Here is a 23,253-nt window from a genome sequence, read left to right as displayed (position 1 = left end):
ATAACTCTGCAAAGAAGGTGCGATTTAGTATCCCTGATTTATACATTGAAAACTAAGGATCAGAGAAGTTAACTAACTTGTCCAAGGTCACAAAGCTGTGAAGCAGGTGGACCCACTCGAGAGTGCGTCATGAGAACGTCTACTCTCTGCCATCAGAGACAGAGCTGAGCAGCTGTCAGCATCATCACCTAAAGAAATTCAGTGACACCAGCTTGAATCACGTGCTCCATCTTCATCACTCCCACCCACTCCATGTTCCATTTGTCTACTATCTGCTTTCTTGCCAGGACTAGGCTCAGTTCCTCTTTCTAAACAACATCCTGTTTAATCTGGTGTTTCCCTAGGAGTGCCCTTCTCATTTGAAGCTGATGGCAGTAACCAGCTGATTCTGATGACCTCAGGGAAAGTGTCTCATAGTGTGGCATGGGCCATCGGAGAAAACGGGATACCTTTAATTCCTCCACTGTCACAGCAGAACATCGGATTTCGGAGGTAATACATGGTGAGAGTAAATTGATGAGCAATGTCAGTGTCAGCATTAAAGATAATGAAGGGGAAAGAAAGCTTGCAATATCATATTCTTTCCTTTATTGTCAGGTGCCAGTATTTTTAAGAGTTTTTTATTCTTAAGGTAAAAACAAAAAAAATTTATAACAACCTCTAGTCCAAAAAAAATTAAAGTATTAATAACCTAACAAATATTAAATGTTTATCAGTATTAGATACAGTGAAAAGAACTTAATCTTCACAGTAACTCTAGGAGGTACTCTTTCCCCTATTTTACAGATGGGGGAGGTGCACAGAACTGTATATATTTGGCCCTTAGTAAAGGTTTGTTGCTAATGATGATTGGTGTAGGAACTGCTATTTACATGAAAGTACCCATTCTCCAGTCTCCTCCCTTGATTGCTAGATCCTTGAGTCTACTCAGAACAGAAGAAAGGCACTCTGGGCCTCAACCTAGGCCAGCCCCTCCCTGTGTTTGATGCTTGTCCCTGAAGCCTGGATTATATTAGCCCGTGGCCTGGGTCTTCCTCTGTCAGAGCCTCTCTCTGTCATTCCACAGTAAATGTGTCTACCTACAGTCAATCATTTCACCATTCCAGGCCTCAGTTGCCTCACCTCTAAAATAAAAGGATTCATTGTAATCATCAAGAAGACACTTTCCAAGTCACAGGCTGTGATGTTCAACTTGTGGAAAAACAGAATGGGGCTCGTTTAGTTCCCCTGATGCCCTCTGTATCCCCATAATGACCACCCATGTTCATGGGATAAAAACCACAAGGAGATGCTGCTCTGTGCTAAGTCAGAAGCCACTTCCAGTGGAGGCTTGACTATGCCTTTGAATGTAAGAAGTCTGCATTCATTTCACTTGTGTTTAGTGTTAGAAAAATCTCCTGGGGAGTAAAGCTTTCAACTCCTCAGGATAAAAGGTAAAACACAATGTGATTAACAAGATATGCAGGACTATTAATAAAGCCCCAGCTCAGCCTTGCTGACAGTGGCTTCCTTTGATTTCCGTGTGTCCAAAGCTGGTGCTTAAGTTGGTTGTTTAACAGTTGGTTTTAGGCTGGGCATGGTGGCTCACGCCTATAATCCCAGTACTTTGGGAGGCCGAGGCAGGCAGATCACTTGAGGTCAGGAGTCTGAGACCAGCTTGGCCAACATGGCAAAACCCCGTCTCTACTGAAACAACAACAACAAAAAAACTAGCTGGGCGTGGTCGCGCATGCCTGCAATCCCAGCTACTTGGGTGACTGAGGCATGAGAATCACTTGAACCTAGGATGCGGAGGTTGCAGTGAGCTGAAATTGCACCACTGCACTCTAGCCTAGCCGACAGAGCAAGACTGTCTCAAAAAAAGAGTTGGTTTTGTTTCTTTTTCTTTTGGTTTGTCCTCAGCTATAGTGGGCCTCAGTGGCCTGGGATGTGAGGGTTTGTGGGCTTCCAGCACCAGATACAGAGGCTCCTCTTTACTGGCCAGAATCCAGGGACTGAGGGACACTTTTGTGCACTGGACAGAGTGTAGGAATTAGTCATAGTTGCACTCCTTCCATTCCTATTTATTGTCCTTATCATATGTTTAATAGCCATCATCAAGTAAAGAAAAATGACAAAATTCTTCCTTACGATAACATTTTCTCTCATGGAGGATAATAGTTTCCCTAAGTGATGCTATCTCTAGAATTTGAGGTCCTGATGCAAACTGTTTTGTGATCAAGTCAGTCTCATGGAATCAACTGTTCTTTTCAGTGCTTTGAAGAGAGCAGATGCCATCTCATCTATTGGCACATCAGGACTGACGGACATGAAAAAGTTGGCCAAGTGGGCAGCAGAGTCCAAGCTCGACCCAAATGACCCCAACAATGCCCCTTTGATGCAGCTAATCTCGGTATGTAGCAGGAGGAACACATGCCATTTTTTGACTTGGCCTTTTACACAATTTTCCTTTACGCCATCTTCTCCTATGCAATACTGTTTAAGAACATGGGTGCTGGGTTGAATGCCAAGTTTGAATTCCAGCTCTGCTTCTTGCCTGGCTACGGGACCAAGGCAAGCATTCGGTGCTTCTAAGCCCTGTGCTGCTGTCTGCTGTCATAGTGTGGTCATGAGGAAATGAACAGCTGCATATAAACACTTAAGTTGGCCAGGGATGGTGGCTCATGCCTGTAATTCCAGCACTTTGGGAGGCCAAGGCAGGAGGATCACTTGAGCCCAAGAGTTCGAAACCAGACTGAGCAACATGGCGAAACCCCATCTCTGCAAAAAATGTAAAAACGTGCTTGGCATGGTGGCACACACCTATAGTCCCAGCTACTAAGGAGGCTGAGGTGGGAGGATCAATTGAGTCCACAAGGTTGAGGCTTCAGTAAGCTGTGATCTTGCCACTGCACTCCAGTCTGGGCAATAGAGACTCCCATCTCAAAAACAAACAAACAAAACCCCTTTATCTGAGCACACAATTTGTGAGCAGTAAATATTGTTGTTGTTGTCACTCCTACCTCTAACCTCTGTAAAACTCCTAAAGGTTTTATTTTCCCTTCTACAGAGAGGAAGCTGAGTTCAGAAACTCAGCGTTATTTGCTCAAGGTCACACAGCTAGTAAGTTGATCCGATTTCAGGACACTTGCTTTTTTCATCATAACTTAAAGCACTGATGGGGCATTTTAAGAAAACTTTGTTTTGTTTTCTTGTTGTTGATTAATTAGGTTACTATTTAGGTTTCACTTAAGTATTTACCAGATAAATTGCTCATATCTACCATAATATTCAGAATTGTCTTCAGTGAATTTATGAATAAATTGGAACATCAGTTTATTTTTCTTGGTATCAAATACAATTGGTTTTATTGGCAACTTCATTATTCACACAAAACCATAATAAACAAGTAGGTAATCCAGAGGGTAGCCCTAGCAACACATCCTTATGGCTATCAGTATGCGTTTATCAATAGGATAATTGTAGCCAGTATGATCATTTTCATTTTGGTTCTAGTTTTTCCAAGTCCCGTAACAAACCTTGGTTTATTCTGACTTTTATGAACTCTCCTTCAACATGATACACCTTAGTGTGCCTAATAGAAATATTAGGAAGAGTGGGTCATTATTACCTAAAATGTAGTCTGTTCCATGTAAAGTTTTCAAATCACATTTCAATAGACACATCACTTTCATTATTTTATTTTTAACTATATGTTTTCCCATCAAAGAACAAAACAGAGATTGCCTTCTTGACTGGTCTCTTGTTATGAACCAGGATTTTCACAGCAGAACTGCCTTTCCCATGCAAGGCCCCAGCACATCTTGGGGCACTGGCTTTCCCTCTGCTCAGGAGGTTATAGCCAGCAAAGCACCAAGCAGAGGGGCAGGCAGCACCTGGGTGAGGTGCAGTCCCCATCTGCTCAGCTTCTCAGAGGTGTTGGACCTGGCCATCTTGAAACAATGCACAGGGGCCTTGGAGGCTGTCTGGCCTAGATCCATCTCTGGCTCACTTTTCTCAATGACCAAGGCTGTGAGGTGCTCTTCAGAGACAGGAAAGCATGGCTGTGGAGCCAAGTAAAGCTGACTAGCTGCCTCTGAGGCCTTTATCTGCATATGTGCATGACATTAAAAAGTCATATATTTAATTTTATATACAATATGTATAAGAGTAATCTTATTTCTAGTAGGCACCTAGTAATACACTGCAGTCTGGCACAAATCTCTTCTTTTTCAGTCTGTATATTTGCATAATAACACTACTAGGGAAGCATGAACACCAAAAGTGAAACATAATTTTTATTGTTTGGAAAAATGATTTGTGGTATTGTTCACAGCTACTAAATGAATATAATAGCATGTGACTCATTATTACTACATTTTAAAGTATTTTTTCTTTCAAATCTTGTAATCTAAAACTTTTAAATGTTCCTTGACACTCAGTGCCAAATTTCTTTGGATGAGATCTGACTGTCATCTGGAGTTTTGCATTTTCTGTTTTTTATAGGTTGCTACCAGTGGTGAATCCTATGTCCCTGATTTCTTTAGACTGGAGCAGCTGCAACAGGAATTTAACTTTGTTTCAGATCAAGAATTAAATAGATCCAAACGATTTAGGCTTCTTCGTCTTAGAAGCCAAAAGGTGCCAGAATTCCGAAATTATAAGCAAGTTCCAGTCTATGACCGAGAAATTATGGAAAAGGTATTCCAGGTAAGAAATTGCCATAGAGGGGTTAATAAAATAATAAAGTACCTGCTGTGCTGTTAGGTATACTACTGTATATGTATTTTGTGTTTGTTATGTTGTCACTAGCAATAGCGGTTTCTCTTTTATTGCACTTTTATACATAACCTTTCTATGCTTTTTCTTGAATTCACCATTTAAATAATCTCTCTGCCTCAATATAATGATATATAAACTAATCAGTAACCAGGATTCTGAGTCAACTGAACTGCGTACAATTAGAATTGTAGGGTTGAAAAATATCTTAGGGGTTAATATGGCTAATAATATTTGAATGCCTTAGGAATTCAATTCCATTTTAATGCAGTATTTACTAAGTGTCGTGTACTCAGCACACTGGTAAAGCACTACAGGGAAAACTAGAGGGATAGGATCTGAACAGCCATGGGGTGGGTGGGGCAGGAAGGAGGTAAAGGAACAGGGCTGGACATCCATCCTGGTCAAGCGCAGCAGGAGGAACAAAGACTCAGAGGAGGGCAGATCACATCTCCCGGCGTAGGGCAGAGGAGCCTTTGAAGAATTGCAGGTAACATGCCCGTGTAGGTGGGGCAGGCCAGTGAAACCAGACACATGCACTTTTTTTTTCTTTTTTCCTGCTTTTCATGAGCTGTAGACACATGCACTTTTATTAATACTTAACAAGGTAAATGGAGAGCCATCAGGAATTAGTACCATGAAGATTTTTCATGCCAAAACTATTCTTGAATAATATGGTTGGTTATTTGGTTCTTCTCTGTATTAGTTTGGACTTTGATCATAGGAGATAAAAGCCGATTTTGAACTACCTTAGGTACGAAGGGGAGTTTACTGGATGATGAAATCTCAAAATAGCATTAAATACCTAAAAACGTGTGAATGGCATGAGCGCATCTGTGCCTGGCCTGCTGCCAGGAACCTTCTCCATCCTCTCTCAGCTTCTTTGAGGTGTTGGCATCATGCTCCTCCTTTGCAGGCAGGTTTTCTCTACTTAGCCACATGGTCACCAACATCATACAAGTTCACATCTAGTATCTTCAGCCAGCAGAGATGTGTCCTTTGAGCCTGAGTTAGGTACCACGACCAGGCATTCCACTGTGACCAGAGAGTGGGATTGGAGGAGAACATAGCAGTTCCCAGGACACACACATAATTTTATTGACAGAAAAGGGGAGAAGCCTAAGCAGACAAAGCCAAATGTATGCATCACTCTCCTCCAAGCAGATGACCTGACTCAGCTACAGCCAGATGTTATATGATTATGGTAATATTTTAACTGAAACTTTACTTAAAATAGAAAAGGCAAAACTTAAGCAGGGGCTTTGCTTAAGTTGCTTGGAAGAGCTTCTCTGTGGTGTCTATTTCTTCCTGACTTAACATTTTAACTTGTAACTACTGTACAGAATTCTCTTCTACTAGTAAGACATTTCAGCTACCTGTCTCAGAATCCTGGTTACTGCATCAAAGACCAATTCTGAACCAAAAGTTAGAAAGAAGGTGGAAGAAATATTTAGAACCACAATTTATTTATTTATTTATTTATTTTTATTATACTTTAAGTTCTAGAGTACATATGCACAATGTGCAGGTTTGTTACATATGTATACATGTGCCATGTTGTAGAACCACAGTTTATAACTTAAATCATATGTGATAAATAATTCCCTGATCTTAAAAAAAAACACCAGAGAGTGCTTTAAAATCATTGCTTCTTTTTAATTTTAGGACTATGAGAAACGGTTACGAGACAGAAGTGTAATTGAAACCAAGGAACACATAGACACCCATAGGGCCATAGTAGCCAAGTACCTCCAGCAGGTAAGAAAAATCATATAAAACTGTCTTCATAGGGAGAAAAGAGCCAACATCCTAAGGTGGGAAGTCCTCTACTCATAAATATCTGTGTGAGCTTATGCAAGCCACTTAGCTGGCATAAATTTCCTCATAAACACAAATATACAATTGATTGACAACTATCATCACCTTTCAAATATATGAAACCACTAGGTTATGTCCTGGTTTATTATCAGTGGTTATCTTTTAATGGGGCATAATTACAAGGGATTCAATTTCTAAGTCATGTTTTTTCTAATATTTGAATGTTGCATTGCATTACAATGATTACCTTTGTAATCAGAAAAAAACAAAAGTTTTTAAACCGTATACTAACTGCCCTTATGCACTAGAAAACTAAAAATTAAAGCTGAAACATTCTTTCATTTGTCCTTTTTCCTTCTTTGTTTCCTTCTTTCCTTCCTTCCTTCAATAACCTTAACTTGCCACAAATGCCACAGTGACTACAGTGCATTTTCCCTATCCAGTGTGTCTACCTTGTGGCTCATGTATTATAAAAAAAAAAAAAAAAAAAAAGACATATAAAAAACCTATTTAAGAGGTTATTTATTTATTTTTATTTTTATATATTTGAGACAGGGGGCTGGCTGGCTCTGTCACCCAAGCTGAAGTACAGTCAGTAGTGTGATCTCAGCTCACTCTAACCTCCACCTCCTGGGCTCAAGCCATCCTCCCACCTCAGCCTCTCGAGTAGCCAGGACTACAGGTGCACACCACCATGCCTGGCTAATGTTTATATTTTTTGTAGAGATGGGGTTTCACCATGTGCCCCAGGCTAGTCTCGAACTCCTGAGCTCAAGCAATCCACTCGCCTCGGCCTTTCAAAGTGCTGGGATTCAAAGTGCCGAGCCACCGTGCCCAGCCAGAGGTCCTCTGGAATTAGGAAGTGAATCATTCTGAATAAGGGAATAATTTAAGAATAAGTTCTTAAGTATGTGTGTTTTGAGACTGGCCCTATTTTTTGTAATGGTTAATTCATTAATTCAGCAAAATTTTGCCATCTTATATGCTGGGAACTTTACCAGGAACTCCAATATTGCAATAAGCAAAACAGGAAAACCCCTGACTTTAGGGAGCTTACAGTCTAGTACAGAAAGCTAGAGGGTTTATAGCAAGAGGAGACCAGCATTGCAGAGGAAAGTAACAGTTGGGCTGGAGGGTCAGGGGGGACACTGAGATGACATTAGGGTAAAAACTTGGAGTGTGGAGAGTGAACTATGAAGTTTAAATAATAAGAACATTTTAAATAAGCTGATTTCTTTCCCCAGGTTAGAGAATCAGTGATAAATCGTTTCTTAATTGCAAAACAGTATTTTCTTCTTGCTGATATGATAGTAGAAGAAGAAGTTCCCAATATCAGGTAAAAATAATCAAAGCCATTATTATCACTTCTTATAAAAATTATTTGTACTCTATTATATGAAAGGTGTCATATAAGATTTTTAAAAATCATTGTATGGTATGCATTTGGGCCAGGAATAATGTGTTAAACCTGGTTAATACCTGATGATGACATTAGTTGAGGAATTTCTATTAGAACAAGTCTTCCTAGGGCCTCTCCCATCACATTCCAATAAAGCCCATCTCACCTCCCCTACTTCCAAATCAACTTCATTAGCCTTTGCCATTTTCTCATTCCCATTGAACCAAACGTGACAGCATTTCCCTCCTGCAAGTACTTCTCCTGTCTTCCTAGTCTCCCAGTGCCAGACATTCCCTTCCTCTCCTGTCACATGGCAGTAGACGTGGCTGAAACCCCGCCCACAAGCTTCTGGGATACACGAGGAAACCTGGTTCCAGCACCACAGCTGGAGCTAGTGCATGTGCTTGGTGAGAGTGTAGAATAGCAGGGAAGATCTGATATTCACATAGATATTGGGAACTGACTGTATTTGCTTGATTGACTCATTAGTTTGGATAACTGTCATATGGCTTCAACTAGGGGTGTGGATACAGAAAAGATGAAAGATAATTTCCCGTACTGGTGGTCTTGTGCAGGCCACATGACCTTTTCTGTGATTAAGTCTCTTGGTCTCCTAAAAAGGTTTTTTCTATGCATGTACTTTCTCTCCACCATCAAGTTGGGAAGGAGACAAAAAAAAAAAAAAATGTGCTATCCATAGCAGCCCCTTTCCACATATAGAAAGGAGGCTACACCCACATAAATCCATGCAAAACCTCTCTCTCTATTCCAGGCCCACAGTCCAGTCACTGAATGTTTTCAAAGTCATGAAAATTACACTTAGAATAGATGATGATTTTTCATATTTTTTTTTCTTTTCCTTTTTTTCTGCTTTACTTTCTGCATTAAGTTCTGAAGGCTCGGGGTATGTTCTTTCTTCTTTTAATTTCAGTTCCTTCTTGGCTTTAAGATATTTCTGTATTTGATGGTCCTGGCTGACATGGTGCTCCCATGCTGACTGCTATGGAGACATCAAAGTCTCAGGGAGGACTTACCTCCAGGGGAGGGAGGAAGCATTGACAGTGGAAGCGTTGTCATGTTAGGATCTCTAATAAAGTTCTGTCTCTGAGGCCCCCTAGTTTGGGTTAGGTAGGTGTCCTGGCAGAGTGATTAAAAACATGAGCTGTGTAGTCACAGTGACCTGAGTTTGAACCCTGCTCTCCCTCCTACTACTAAGGAACCTTCAGCAAATCGTAACACCTCTCGTAGCCTCTAATTTCTTCATCTGAAATAATGGGGTAAATATCATATGTGTAAACATTAGAAATGTTATATGTAAGGCACCCAGCACTCTTCTCAATACGTAGGAGGTGCTTATAAATGGTAGCTATTCTGTGCAAAACCTTGGAGAACAAACAGGAACAATAGCTTCTGGAATCCTGGAACTTCCTTGGGATTCCTTATAGGAGCTGTCAGCAGTGCCTAGACAGGAGCTGCAGCGACCTCAGCCTCAGCTGGCATGTGCCTCTTGCAAAGAGGGGCTCCAGTCAAGAGGTCACTTAGCCAGCTCTGATTCTCAAAAGGAAGCAGAGAACCATGTGCATTGTAGCCTGTGGCCAGCTCTGCAGAGCTGGCTTTGTTCTTTGTTTCACACAGCCATTAACATCAGCTTCCAGATACAAAGTCACATCTTTGTTTCTGTTTAGTTTCTGGGTCAGAATTTATTTGGTCCATGAACCTTTCTCCTATGATTCACTGACTCTGTTGCTTTAATCTTCCAGGAAGTGTTTCTTGCATATCATCTATGTGAAAGGTAGAGACATGAGAGAAGGAGCCTCTTGCTTCTCCCCTACCCGCTTCCTCCTCCCTGTACCTCCTCCTATTCCTCCACCTTAATCACTGGCCTCAACCCAGTAGTTACCATTTTAGGACAGCTACTAAACGCTAGACCAGTGTCAGGGTGCTTTGCACACACTTTCTTCTTCAATCCCTTCAACAACCCAAAGAAGTAAGTATCATTATCCACATTTTACAGATGATGAAACAGAGACTTAAAGAGGTGAAATAATTTGCCCAAGGGCAAAGAGTGGAGCCAGGATTCACACCCAGTTCTAACTCCAGAGAGAAAGAGATAACCCAGCAACTGCCTAAGCAGCCGTACACACCCACTGTCATGTGAAGAGAGCAGGCTAATAGGAGATCAAGGGGTTTGAAAGAGAGGGTAACCCTTCTAGCCGGTGTAGCTGAGTTTCTGGGGGAGGTGAAGACACTGGCCCCAAGGGATGGGTAAAACTGCAACCAACTAGGCAGACAAGGAAGATGCAGGGAGGCATTCCCTCTGCAGGACTGGCCCAAGCAAATGTGAAGGGTAGGAGACCACAGGCATGTTTGAGGAACTGGTGGGTGAGCAAGGTAGAGATTAGGCAGGAAACATAGGGGCCAGAGCATGGCTTTTTTTCCTCAGATAAGCAGCAGCTAGAGTAAGTTTTAATAATCCATGCAGTAGGATCTCTCCCATTTGGGAAAATTTCTATACTATTTCCACCCACCTTCAAAGGACAAAGAGTTTTTCAGGGGTCTGTGCAGGACCGTGGGGCAGAGTTCAGGAAGTTGTCTCACAATTTTGCAGACCTTTCTTTTTCTTAGAGTCCTGATCCTGTTCTGTAATCATTAGCATTTTGGGCCTAAGCCTTTTCAAGCTGGCAGAACAAAAGCGACCACTGCGGCCAAGGAGAAAAGGTCGGAAGAAGGTGACAGCTCAAAACCTGTCTGATGGAGACATAAAGCTGCTGGTGAACATTGTCCGAGCTTATGATATTCCAGTGAGGAAGCCGGCAATGAGGTGAGAGCCCTCCCAAGAGCCCGAGATGCAGTGTGCAGCATCCCAGCCAAGTCAATCACTCCTTTACAGCACACTCACTCTCATTCTTAACATGGTTATTGTTCAGCAAGGGGCTGAGGGTCATTGCAAAGCCAAGGCCCTACTGTTTGCAAGTCATAGAGTTGATTCCATCAATTCAGCCTACGGGGGGATTTATTAGGAACATCTCGAATAACTCAGGACAAGGACAAGAGGTATAGCTGAACTACATGGTAGACTACAGGGATAAGATAGTTCTCCTAAGGCCCCATGGCCTCTCACTTGCCTCACTCTGAGTTTGCTTCATTTTTCTCCATGTGATGGAAGTGGCCCATGCAGCCAGAGTACCACCAACTAAGTGTCATTTTCTCCAGAGAAATCTGAAGGCGCTAACTTGGTCAGGTGTTGATCCATGGTCTAATCGCCGATAGCCAGAGAGACAGGGTCAGAAGCACCAGCCTCAAAGATAGGAACAGATCTCAGAGAAGTGGGTATGAGCTGGGGAGAGTCACAGAAGGTGTCTGTCCAAGGTTCTGAAACATGTGAACATAAAAATGTGGCTTCCCTTTCATCTGTTCTGAGTAATGTGTTATGACTACTAGAATTCACTACACCAGGGACAACAAGGAGCCTTCAGCCATAGGGAAGATGAGTCTGAGGAAACAGAGAAGGAAGGACCAAAAATTAAAACTTCTTTTTTTTGTAGAGACAGGGTCCTCCTATGTTGCCCAGGCTGGTCTGGAACTCCTGGCCTCAAGCGATCCTCCTGCCTCAGCCTCCCAAAGTGCTGAGATTACTGGTGTGAGCCAATGCACCTGGCCTGAAACTTCTTTTTGGTGGTGCCCTTACCAGTGTAATGGGAGAAAGTAGCACTTAACATGCATTCACCATGTTTCAAGCACCATGGTAGGCAGGTTCACATGTAAGATTTCATATCGAGGCCGGGTGCGGTGGCTCATGCCTGTAATCCCAGCACTTTGGGAGGCCAAGGTGGGCGGATCACAAGATCAGGAGATCGAGACCATCCTGGTGAACACGGTGAAACCCCGTCTCTACTAAAAATACAAAAAAATTAGCCGGGCATGTTGGTGAGTGCTTATAGTCCCAGCTACTCGGAGGCTGAGGCAGGAGAATGACATGAACCTGCGGGGCAGAGCTTGCGGTGAGCAGAAACTGCGCCACTGCACTCCAGTCTGGGCGACAGAGTGAGACTCCGTCTAAAAAAAAAAAAAAAAAACAGATTTCGTTTAACTGTTACTGCTATTACTATCTCCATTTCACAAAAGGGGAAATGGAAGTAAAGAGAGTATAAGTGACCTGGCTAAGGTCATTCAGCCCTACCTGTTTCCTTGGAGGAGCACTGTTCCAGCCCTTGGTGTCTTTTCTCCCTAGGTTCTTACCGTTTAATTTAGTTCTGTCTCTTTCCTTCCTCTCACCCCATTATTTTGCCTTACATTTTTTATTTTGAAACAGGGTCTCACTCTGTTCCCCAGGCTGAGTACAGTGGTGCTATCACAGCTCACTGCAGCCTCGACCTCCTGGGCTCAAGGGATCCTCCTATCTCAGTTTCCCAAGTAGTTGGGACTACAGGTGTGCCACACCATGCCAGGCTAATTTTTTATTTTTTGTAGAGACAGGGTGTCCCAATTTTGCCCAGGCTGGTCTTGGACTCCTGGCCTCAAGTGATCCTCCTGCCTCTACCTCCCAAAGTGCTGGGACTGTAGGCATGAGCCACTGCGCCCGGCCCCTACATTTGTGTGTGTGTGTGTGTGTGTGTGTGTGTGTGTGTGTGTGTGTCTTTTTTTTTTTTTTTAATAAGTCTTTAACCTATTAGAAAGCATCTACCATCATCAACTATTCCTAATGCTTTGTTACTTGTAAATGTCCATATAAGCTCTTGAATCTGCTGTGGCATTGCTTTCCTGAGCTCACAGCCTACCCTTTCACCCTGATTGCCTCAAAGCTCAACTGGGGTGAAAAACTATTTTTTAAAGAACATAGAGGTGCTTCTTGTAGTTTTCACCTCCATAGACTATTTTTAAGTGTTAAATCATTTCATTCAACTAAATTAAGGGAGCACAGTTGATCCTACATGCTACACATTCAATGCAGATGCATCGAGACAGCTCAGACATCAACTGTTCCATTACACCTGCCCAAGTCTTCACCCTTTACCTTTGCATTCATCCACATAGGGTTTTTTTTTTTTTTTTTTTTTTTGCCTCCCTCACTGTTCTCATACAGCCTCTGACCATCCCTCTAGTCTAATACCTATCTCACTTTATTGAGATGATTTGTTCATGTGTCTGCCTTCCAGTCTAGTCTGCACTGAAGTGTTATCTTCTTTATCTTAAAGCCCAAAGTCTAACATGGGGCCTAAAATATAGGTAATAAAAAAATTGGTTTTGGGTTTTTTTTTTATTTTACTTCTTAGAGCCAGGGTCTTGCTATGTCACCCAGGCTGGAGTGCAGTGGTGCAATCATAACTTACTGCAGACTTGGGACTCCTGGGCTCAAGAGATCCTCCTGCCTCAACCTCCCAAGTAGCTAAGACTACAGGTACCCACCACCAAACCCAGCTAATTTATTATTTTTTTAGAGATGGGGTTTCATTCTGTTGATCAGGCTGGTCTTGAACTCCCGGGCTTAAGCGGTTCTCCCACTTTGGCCTCCCAAAGTGCTGGGAATACAGGCATGAACCATTGCATCCAGCCACAAATGTTTGTTTAATAAAGTAACTGATGGTTTTCCAAAGAGAAAAGAGCTTTTCTATGGTAGCTGTTGCATTAAATGTTCCACTTACATTTGTCTGAAACCTTAGCTGTGAAAGGTGATAGTCTATAGAAAGAGACTATTTGTATTTTGCCCAGTAATGAATGTGAAATACTTGGCAAACCATAAGGTTCAATACAAACATGCAAGTATGTTGTTACAGTGATGGTGGAGGTATCCAGAAGAGGCTCTCTGGATTTGACCTTCATTTGTTCCTTAGAACAGCAGTTGAGAAGGGAGAAGAGGATAAGACTCGCTGATCCTAACTCAAGCTAGGAACCCCTGCACCTCCCTTTCCTGATGAGGCTTGGCAGGCCCCAAGAGATTCCTTGCCTGACACGTGTAGCTTGGGGTTATTGGAGGGTGCAGGTACCAAGAACATACAGTGGGGAGAACCTGGACTGGATGGAGATGGGGCAGGCTGGTCAGGAAACTCAGATCTCCTACCTGTGAGGGATTGAGGCTCTCATCTATGGAGGGAAAGGCAGGTCCCCCCACTCAGGCGCCCCCTAGAGGGGAGGAGAAAGGAGACATTTTCCTTTGTTCTTAGCACACAGGCCTGGGAATGGAAGTTGGGGAAGGCTCTAGCAATCTCTAGGTGACTTGGTGGGCACCAGAGCATACTAAAGCCTTCTGCAATGACAACAAGCTTAAGGGAGAATGTTTGTCACCACAGCCACCAGGGCCATACATCTTTGGAAAAAAGCATCTTCTCAAGCTGGGCATGGTGGCTCACACCTGTAATATCAGCTAAGACAGGAGGATCACTTGAACGCAGGAGTTCAAGACCACCCTGAGCAACATACTGAGACCTCTGGTCCCTACAAAAAATTTTAAAAATTACCTGGGCATGGTGGAGTGTGTTTGTAGTCCCAACCACTCAGGAGGCTGAAGTGGGAGAATTGCTTGAGCCTGGGAGGTTGAGGCTGGAGTGAGCCATAATCATGCCACTATACTCCAGCCTGGCCAACAGAGCAAGGCTCTATCTCAAAAAATTAAAAAAATAAAAATAAAAATAAGGCTGGGTGCAGTAACTCATGCCTGTGATTCCAGCACTTTGGGAGGCCAAGGTGGGCAGATTGCTTGAGCTCAGGAGTTTGAGACCAGCCTTAGCAATATGGCAAAACCACATATTTACTAAAAATATAAAAATTAGCTAGGTGTGGTGACTCACACCTGTAGTCCCAGCTACTTGGAAGGCTGAGGTGGGAGGATCACCTGAGCTTGGGAGACAGAGGTTACAGTGAGCTGAGATTGCACTAGCCAAGATCATGCCACTGCACTTCAGCTTGGGTGACAGAGCAAGACCCTGTCTCAATAAATAAATAATCGTCTTCTCAATATATAATTAGACTTCCACCATCATTAATTTACTTCATACATTTTCCCTCCTAGCAAATTCCAGCAGCCGTCAAAGTCTTCAAGGATGTTCAGTGAAAAGCGTGCTGCTTCCCCAAGCACACATAGCCCAACCCACAATGCTGCCTACCCCCTTGGCCAGGTGAGAGATGCTGGACTTCAACTTTCCATCTTGTCCCTTACGTTTTTACAAAATGCCTGTAAACTTCATGGATAGTCTGCTTTCTGCTTCATTTTCTTTGGAAACATACTATTTAGTAAATATACTATATTTTTGCTAAGAATAAAATAATTACTAACCATTGGGAACTCAGAATTTGCTCTTGATTTTAAGGTTTTAGTACGTCCCTTTGTAGAAGTCTCTTTTCAACGAACAGTTTGCCATACAACTACGGCTGAAGGACCAAACCCCAGCTGGAATGAAGAACTAGAACTTCCATTTAGGTAAGCATACTTTCCTCTTTAAAGAACTATAGGACATTTTGAAGAAATGTGAAGAAAGCAGGCTCATGAGAAATAGCTAAGGTGAAGGGTTTTGTAGCTAGTGAGTGGCAACAAGATCCAGGTGTCCTGACACCAAGTCCCAAGCTTTTCCTCTTGTACCACAGCTGACTCCCTTCAAGAATAAAAATGGAAAAATGTTCAACTTTTAAAACCCCAGGTTCATTGTTGGGACATCCTATGCTCCTCCAGGCTCTGACTTCTTAAAGTCCAAAGTTTTTCATTCCCTTGACCCCAATGACCTACACTGCTTTCCTTTCTTCCTCTGTCCCCTCAAGTAAATCTAAAACTCCTTAGTTCCCATAAGTCATACTTTCTTCCTCACCAGAAATAAATAGGCATTTCAGAAGTTTGGTCAAAGGATTTTAGGTATTTAAATGGTTCTTATTATTTCATTACTTGAAGCAAGCTTGGAGATTATCTAGTCCAACCTCTACCTTTATGGAGAAGAAACTAAAACCCAAAAAGGGAAGGTGACTTACTTAAAGCCACACAGTAAATTAGAGACAGAGCAAGGATTAGAACTACTTAAGTCAGTCCGAGCATGGTGGTTCATGCTTGTAATCCCAGCAGTTTGGGAGGCCAAGGCAGGCAGATCACTTGAGGCCAGGGCACATGCCTGTAATCCCAGCTACTTGGAGGCTGAGGCAGGAGAATGACTGGAACTCGGGAGGTGGAAGTTGCAGTGAGCCAAGACCACGCCACTGCACTCCAGCCTTAGTGAGAGAGCGAGATTCTGTCTCAAATAAATAAATAAATAAGAACTAGTTAAGTCAGAAGCTGTGCATAACATCTACCACTATTATGCACAGAACAAGCAAAAAGAACAAGAAAACATAAAGGCAAATGTTCAACAAAATACACCTAGTACCCCAGTCACCAGCCCTGCCATGCAGAGGCATGGTTGCTCCAGGCTTAGCTAGACTCAGATTGGGTTATGTTACAGGAGACCTCACCCCTGTATTGCTTTACTTATATACAGAAAAAGTGAGTGTGAGGCAGGGACCATGCAACTAACCAGCCAGTAGGAGGTTTATCACTGGAGAGTGGTCTTGCTGGAGAAGCACCCTTCTGGGGTCCAGTTGCTTAGAAAGTCCATATACTAGCTCCAGTGTCAGCTGGACACCTTGTAGCCTGTCCACTGAGCCAGCTCAGTCCTGGCAAGCTGCCTCCTTGAAAAGCTTACCACAAGGGTGTGGGGGAATATGAGACTCACCAGGACAAGCCAGCAGAGGGTTTGTCTCTGCACTCTCTAATCTAATGCTCTGTCTATTTGAATGTAGTTATTATAGTATCCCTGTACAAGAGAAATCCTAGAAATGAAGGCAATGCTTTTAATTCTAACATCTATGCTCATATTTGGGTATTTTTCAAATGCTGACATTTGAATGCTCATAATTTCTATGTTGCCTATTTTCACAGTCCCTGGTCATGTGCTGTCTTGCAGGGCTCCTAATGGAGATTATAGCACAGCCAGTCTGCAGTCAGTGAAAGACACTGTGTTCATTAACATTTTTGATGAAGTACTGCATGATGTCTTAGAGGTAAGTTCTCAGTTTTAAGAAAGACACTTGTATTCATTTTCGTATCATCTACCCACTACATAAGTTCCAATCACATTGTTACCACAAAGGGGTCCCGATCTAGACCCCAAGAGAGGATTCTTGGATCTCACACAAGAAAGAATTCAGAGCAAGTCCACAGTGCAAAGCAAAAGCAAGTTTATTAGGAAAGTAAAGTGGTGAAAGAACAGCTACTCCATAGACAGAATAGGGTGGTCTCGAAAGTAAGAGGAAGAATGCATTCACCCTGGGTGAACCCTTGTTTAGATATAGGATAAAAAAAAGATCACGGGAAGATGTGCTCTGCTACAAGAGTTTGTGATAAAGTATTAATTTTCTAAATTACTGTATTTTGCAAGAATCTATATTATTATATTTAAAGCAAAATTAGGAATGCTTCTGTTCTCAAGATATCAGGATATCAGGACATTCCTAAGTCTGGGCCTGTTTAGTAAATGTTATCAGTCTGTTCCCTTAACTGTAAATATCTAGAGGCCAGGAATGCCTAACTTTCTGCGAAAGCCCAGCAAGTCCCAGCCTCATGTTTCCTAGCCCTTACTCAAGATGGAGTCACTTTGGTTCAAACACCTCTGACAACATTTTCCATCTTTCTTGTGTTTGAAATATTTGAAACTTGACATGTATAAATGAGGAAAGGGGAGAGGGAAAAGGAGGTAGATTTTTTATTTTCACTTGAGTATCTGCTCTGTGCCAGGAATTGTACTAGGTGCTTTACACACATTGTCTGATTTTATTCTAAATAATCCTATAGATTGTTAAATCTCTAGTTTATTGATGAGAAAACTGAGGTTCAGAGAGGTCAAATGACTTTCCTAGGGCCACAAAGCCATTACGTATCTGTACCAGAATTTGATTAGGTCCGTCTAATGTAAGTTCACATGCTTTCAGCTAAAATCTTGCTGCTTTCCTGCTGCCAGATTAATTAAATGAGTTCCTGGAGTTCTTAAGCCACTATTACTTCCCACCCTTCCTTTAGGATGACCGTGAAAGAGGAAGTGGAATCCATACCCGTATTGAGAGACACTGGCTGGGATGTGTGAAAATTCCATTTAGCACAATATATTTCCAAGCAAGGGTAAGTATCAAAGTCAGAAGTCTACGACAGCACGGAATTTCTCTATCCATTTTTCCTATTAAAACATTCTTTGTGGCCTGGCACGGTGGCTCAGGCCTGTAATCCCAGCACTTTGGGAGGCCAAGGAGGGCAGATCACCTGAGGTCAGGAGTTGGAGACGAGCCTGGCCAACATGGTGAAACCCCATCTCTACTAAAGATACAAAAAATTAGCTGGGCATGGTGGTGTGCACCTGTAATCCCAGCTACTCGGGAGGCTGAGGCAGGAGAATAGCCTGAACCAGGGAGGCAGAGGTTGCAGAGGGCCGAGATCGCCCCATTGCACTCCAGCCTGGGCAAGAGAACAAGACTCCATGTCGAAAAGAAAAAAAAGAAAAAACTTCCTTTGTGTGGTACATCCTCAACACTGGAAGAATATACATGCAAAGCCCATAGAAGGCTCAAAAGAAACAAACCTCTGAAACCACTGATATTCTGTCACATTTGCATTAAGTATCTATGTTCCTTAGAATTAGTAGTTAAATGTATGACTTTTCAAATCTGAGAATTTTTAAATATTAAATACAAGTAAAGAATAAGGTAGAATAAAGTGGAAACTTGTCAAAACAACAAAGGTGGAATGGATAGATGCCTGAAAGTAACTTGAAGAAAACAATCAGGTCAGTTGAAAGCCCATTCAATCAAGTGCTTTCCATTAATATTTCTACAAGTACTCACTATTTAAAACATGAAAAGTGCAGAGACATGCTTAACAAAGACACCCTTCTGCAGAGTTAATGGTTTTGATTAAGGGGATCCATTAAGTTGACAACTCTTGAACGACTTAGTAGCTCTAATCTAGGACAGTTAAAGATTCTGAAATCGCTTTAACATACCAGTATTAAGTCCATGGCAACAGGAGGCTTTGAATCACTGTGATGTCCACACAGGGTAAATGCTGTCTGGACCACAAACTCTCCATTAAGACCAAGACCAATGGCGTGAACCCGGGAGGCGGAGCTTGCAGTGAGCCGAGATCACGCCACTGCACTCCAGCCTGGGCAACAGACCGAGACTCCGTCTAAAAAAAAAAAAAAGACCAAGACCAAAACTCAAGTCTGAGAGGCTTGAATTGGTTTGTATTCCAAGGATCAATTGGAAATGCAATCTTCCCTAAGCAAAAGGGACTGGCTACAGGTTATGCAGTGACATGTTTGTCAAAAGAATTTATACTTCCCTCTCTGAATAGATTTTAAACAGAAAAAAGAAAAATTCAAAAGCACATTATTTTGCAAATCACACTGCCTGTGATAGTTGTTTGGCATTGCTAAATTTCACATTTGGGAAGGTATTCAAAAAGAATTACTCTAAACTCCTTGACAAGTGAATTTGCTTCACTATATTCTGGTAATATCTTGCTCTGTGTAGGTGTCTCTGAAACTCACTACCTTCTGAGGCAGTTTGCTCTCTTCCCAATAGCTCTGTCATAAAGGTTTTCCTTGAACTATGCCATAATCTATATACTTCCCTGTAATTCCTATTCTTAGGTCCTGGCTCAGTTCTCTGGAGCCACACATAACAAGTAGAAACCTGATTCAACAATAATAATATTAATAACAATATTTATTGGGTGCATATTATATGTTATTGCTAGGTAGTTTATACATCACCTCAATTAAACCTCACATTTTATAAATGAAGGAACAGAAGCCTACAGAGGTTAAGGAACTTGCTCAAATCACAAAGTTTACAATAGAGGTGAGATTCAACTTGTACTGGCTTTCTATATACTATCATTGCTTATCCCTGGGAAATAAGGTTGGTAAAAGCAGAGAAAACTATTGAACTTTTTGATTTCTATGTTTCAGTACATTTTGGAGAATGACTTTATTACTTCTGTCATTTAAAAAGTTTGACTCCAAAGCGCGTGTTCTTAAGTGTACCTACATTTGGTAATGTCTAAAGACATTTTTGGCTGTCACAACTAGTAAGAGTTGGTACTGCTACTGGCATCTAGTGTGCAGAGGCTAGGGATGCTGCTGAATATCCTACAATGACAGGACAGCCCTCCATACCAAGCAATGATCTGGCCAAATATCTGCAGTGCCTGTATTAGGGTTCTCTAAAGGAACAGGACTAATAGGATAGATATATATATGAAAGGGAGTTTATTAGGAGAATTGACTCACACAATCACAAGGTGAAGTCCCACAATAGGCCATCTGCAAGCTGAGGAGCAAGGAAGCCGGTCCAAGTCCCAAAACCTCAAAAGTAGGGAAGCTGACAGTGCAGCCTTCAGTCTGTAGCTGAAGGCCCTAGAACCCCTGGCAAACTACTGGTGTAAGTCCAAGAGTCCAAAAACTGAAGAACGTGGAGTCTGTTTGAGGGCAGGAAGCATCCAGCATGGGAGAAAGATGAAGGGGGGAAGGCTCAGCCAGTCTAGTCCTTCCACATTCTTCTGCCTACTCTTCTCCTACCCACGCTGGCAGCTGATTAGATGGTGTCGATTGAGGGTGGGTCTGCCTCTCCCAGTCCACTGACTCAAATGTTAATCTCCTTTGGCAGCACACCCAGGAACAATACTTTATATCCTTCAGTCCAATCATGTTGACACTTAACCACCACAGTGCCCAAGCTGAGAAACCTTGTCTTAAATCCTTATACTTCAAATCTTCAAAAATGGCACACATTCCCTCCTGTGTAATCTATTTTACAGAATAAACAAGCTCGGTTATTGCAGCTGTACTTTCCATGCCATAGTTTTTTGTTTTTGTTTTTGAGACAGAGTCTGGTTCTGTCGTCCAGGCTGGAGTGCAGTAGCACCATCTCGGCTCACTGCAACCTCTGCCTACCAGGTTCAAGCGATTGTTCTGCCTCAGCCTCCCACGTAGCTGGGACCACAGGCGTGTGCCACCACACCTGGCTAATTTTTGTATTTTTGGTAAAGATGGAGTTTCACCATGTTGGCCAGGCTTGTCTCAAACTTGTGACCTCAAGTACTCTACCTGCCTCGGCCTCCCAAAGTGCTGGGATATCCAGTGTGAGCCACTGTGCCTGGCCTGCCATAGTTTTTATACTCTTGTTTTCCTGTATCCTTAGATAACATTTGATCTCAGCTTTGGAAAATAATTAAAATTCTGAAAAATGGAGATGGGAAGCTGAGCATTCTACAAATGGGGAATGGCCAGTAGCCAATATTTATTGATTGCTTACCGTATGCTGGACGTTTTTCTTAGTGTTTTATATCTATTCACTCACTACTCATAACAACCCCACAAAGTAGATACCATTATTGTCTCTTTTTACTAATGAGGAAGCCTCAGATTCCTCATTTGTAAACCAAGTTTTGAACCCAAAACTGCATTTAAACCAAGATTTGAACTGAAGCAAATTATATATTCAGTACACCCTCTGCTAAACAATGAAAAGAAGGCAATGACGTACAGAGCCCTTTCTGGCCAGTGCTTAGAGAGATGAGGTCAGAAAGATGGGAGTGGCTTTGAATGCCAGTCTGAGCAGTTTTGATTCAGTTTATTAGACAATGAGGAGCTGACGCTTGCCTCTGAACTTCTGTTGGAAAGAGCATCAGGATGTTTACCAAGTCATATTTTCTCCACAGATTGATGGAACATTTAAAATAGATATTCCCCCAGTTCTTCTGGGCTACAGTAAGGAGCGAAATATGATTCTTGAGCGGGGTTTTGATTCTGTCCGAAGCTTAAGTGAAGGCTCCTACATTACCCTCTTTATTACCATTGAGCCCCAGCTGGTTCCCGGAGAGTCCATTCGAGAAAAGGTAACTGCTTATAATTTGGAAACCCATGTCTATCTTGATAAAATGCAAGAAGTGCTTGCTAGGCTATGCTTTTATGAACTTTGACTGTAGTCCACAAAGGTTTCCTTACTCCAATCTCCATTTATTATTCTTTCAGTTTAGACAGAATGGTGGTAAGAAAATAGATGTGTGGGTTTGTACTTTCACTGAACCAGTAATTGGGTCAATCTGCAGTATGTTTATATTTGTCTTGCTTTGCCTAAAACTTAAGACTTTTAGGCAAAGCAAGACAAATATAAACATGCTCTACTTCTAGAAGACTGTTCTCAATGTGAAGAAAATAAAATATCACAAACTAGAAAATCAGATTGCTCTTTTATTTGACAAGTATTGGCAAGAATACATTTCCATGTCTAATCTTACATCCTTGGCTATGGTATGCATTGAATCAATTCACAGGATCACAAGACTAGATGACCTTCATGAGTCACCTCAATTCATTTCATGAAACAAATAAACATATGTACAAGTATGCTTTTAAACAGCTCTAGAAAAGAGTTTCCAGAACTTTCACTGGTTAGCAACTGTCCCCGAACTTTCATTAAACCCATTTATGCCTAGTCTTCCATTATTGGAACGCTAAGCATGTGGGAATTATTTACAGCCTACTTCTCAAGGTCATTGCCAAGGTCTGACTGCAAAAATTCAAAAAATTGCAACTTCAGGCATAAATGTGTTAAGAAATAAATGTCTTCTTCTAACATACCTGTACAGCATTTATACATACTACCCTCATTGGATTTGGGAGAATATATTGATGGTGACCTCTTATTCATATGTAAACAAATACAGTAATAACATCTACAACAACCACCATAATGTACTGAATCCTTACTCTGTCCTCAGCACTATGTCAAACCTTGGATACATGTTCTCACCTGAATACGCATAGGTGTCTTGGACAAGGGGTTTCCAACTTATAGAAGAGGAAAATAAGGTTCGATTTATGCAGGGTGACATAGGCAGAGGTAACACAAGTCTGTCTGACTCTAAACTGTATATATTCAGCATATATTTACTGCACATCTTCTATGTGACAGACATTTCTTAGGCACTGGGGGTACAGTAGGCTAGAAAAGGAGATAAAAATTTCTTCAAGCTTACATTCACATGTAAGCGTAAGTTGTTAACTACTAACCTATAGTGTACAGATCATTGTGCTTACTCTAGTCTATCCATTATAATTAAGATTTAGACAGAGATGGAAAAAAATAAACATACTCCTTTTTTTCCAGTATTACAATTTGGTTCCCAGAGAAAAATATTATCACTATCTCCCATCTGCAATGCACTGAAATTTAAATTAATTGTATATTTTGTCAGTAAAACAGTGCTT

At 41.8% G+C, this 23,253-nt stretch overlaps 1 protein-coding gene across 1 annotated transcript in view; it reads left to right on the top strand.

Moving 5' to 3' along the window:
- Nucleotides 1–23,253, top strand: part of CC2D2A (coiled-coil and C2 domain containing 2A) — a 134,845-nt gene that overhangs the window by 84,926 nt on the left and 26,666 nt on the right. Inside the window, exons 19-29 of the mRNA XM_010358116.2 lie at nt 345–492; nt 2,254–2,392; nt 4,486–4,689; nt 6,424–6,516; nt 7,821–7,912; nt 10,629–10,796; nt 14,982–15,087; nt 15,280–15,389; nt 16,894–16,990; nt 18,006–18,104; nt 21,702–21,878. Coding sequence (XP_010356418.1) covers nt 345–492; nt 2,254–2,392; nt 4,486–4,689; nt 6,424–6,516; nt 7,821–7,912; nt 10,629–10,796; nt 14,982–15,087; nt 15,280–15,389; nt 16,894–16,990; nt 18,006–18,104; nt 21,702–21,878 — 1,433 coding nt within the window. The remainder of the gene's footprint in view (nt 1–344; nt 493–2,253; nt 2,393–4,485; nt 4,690–6,423; nt 6,517–7,820; nt 7,913–10,628; nt 10,797–14,981; nt 15,088–15,279; nt 15,390–16,893; nt 16,991–18,005; nt 18,105–21,701; nt 21,879–23,253) is intronic.

The sequence above is a fragment of the Rhinopithecus roxellana genome, chromosome 2 (genome assembly GCF_007565055.1).
Source record: "Rhinopithecus roxellana isolate Shanxi Qingling chromosome 2, ASM756505v1, whole genome shotgun sequence".
In the NCBI taxonomy this organism is placed as follows: domain Eukaryota; kingdom Metazoa; phylum Chordata; class Mammalia; order Primates; family Cercopithecidae; genus Rhinopithecus; species Rhinopithecus roxellana.
Note: the sequence above shows the minus strand (reverse complement) of the source record. Positions and strands in the feature narration are given on the sequence as shown.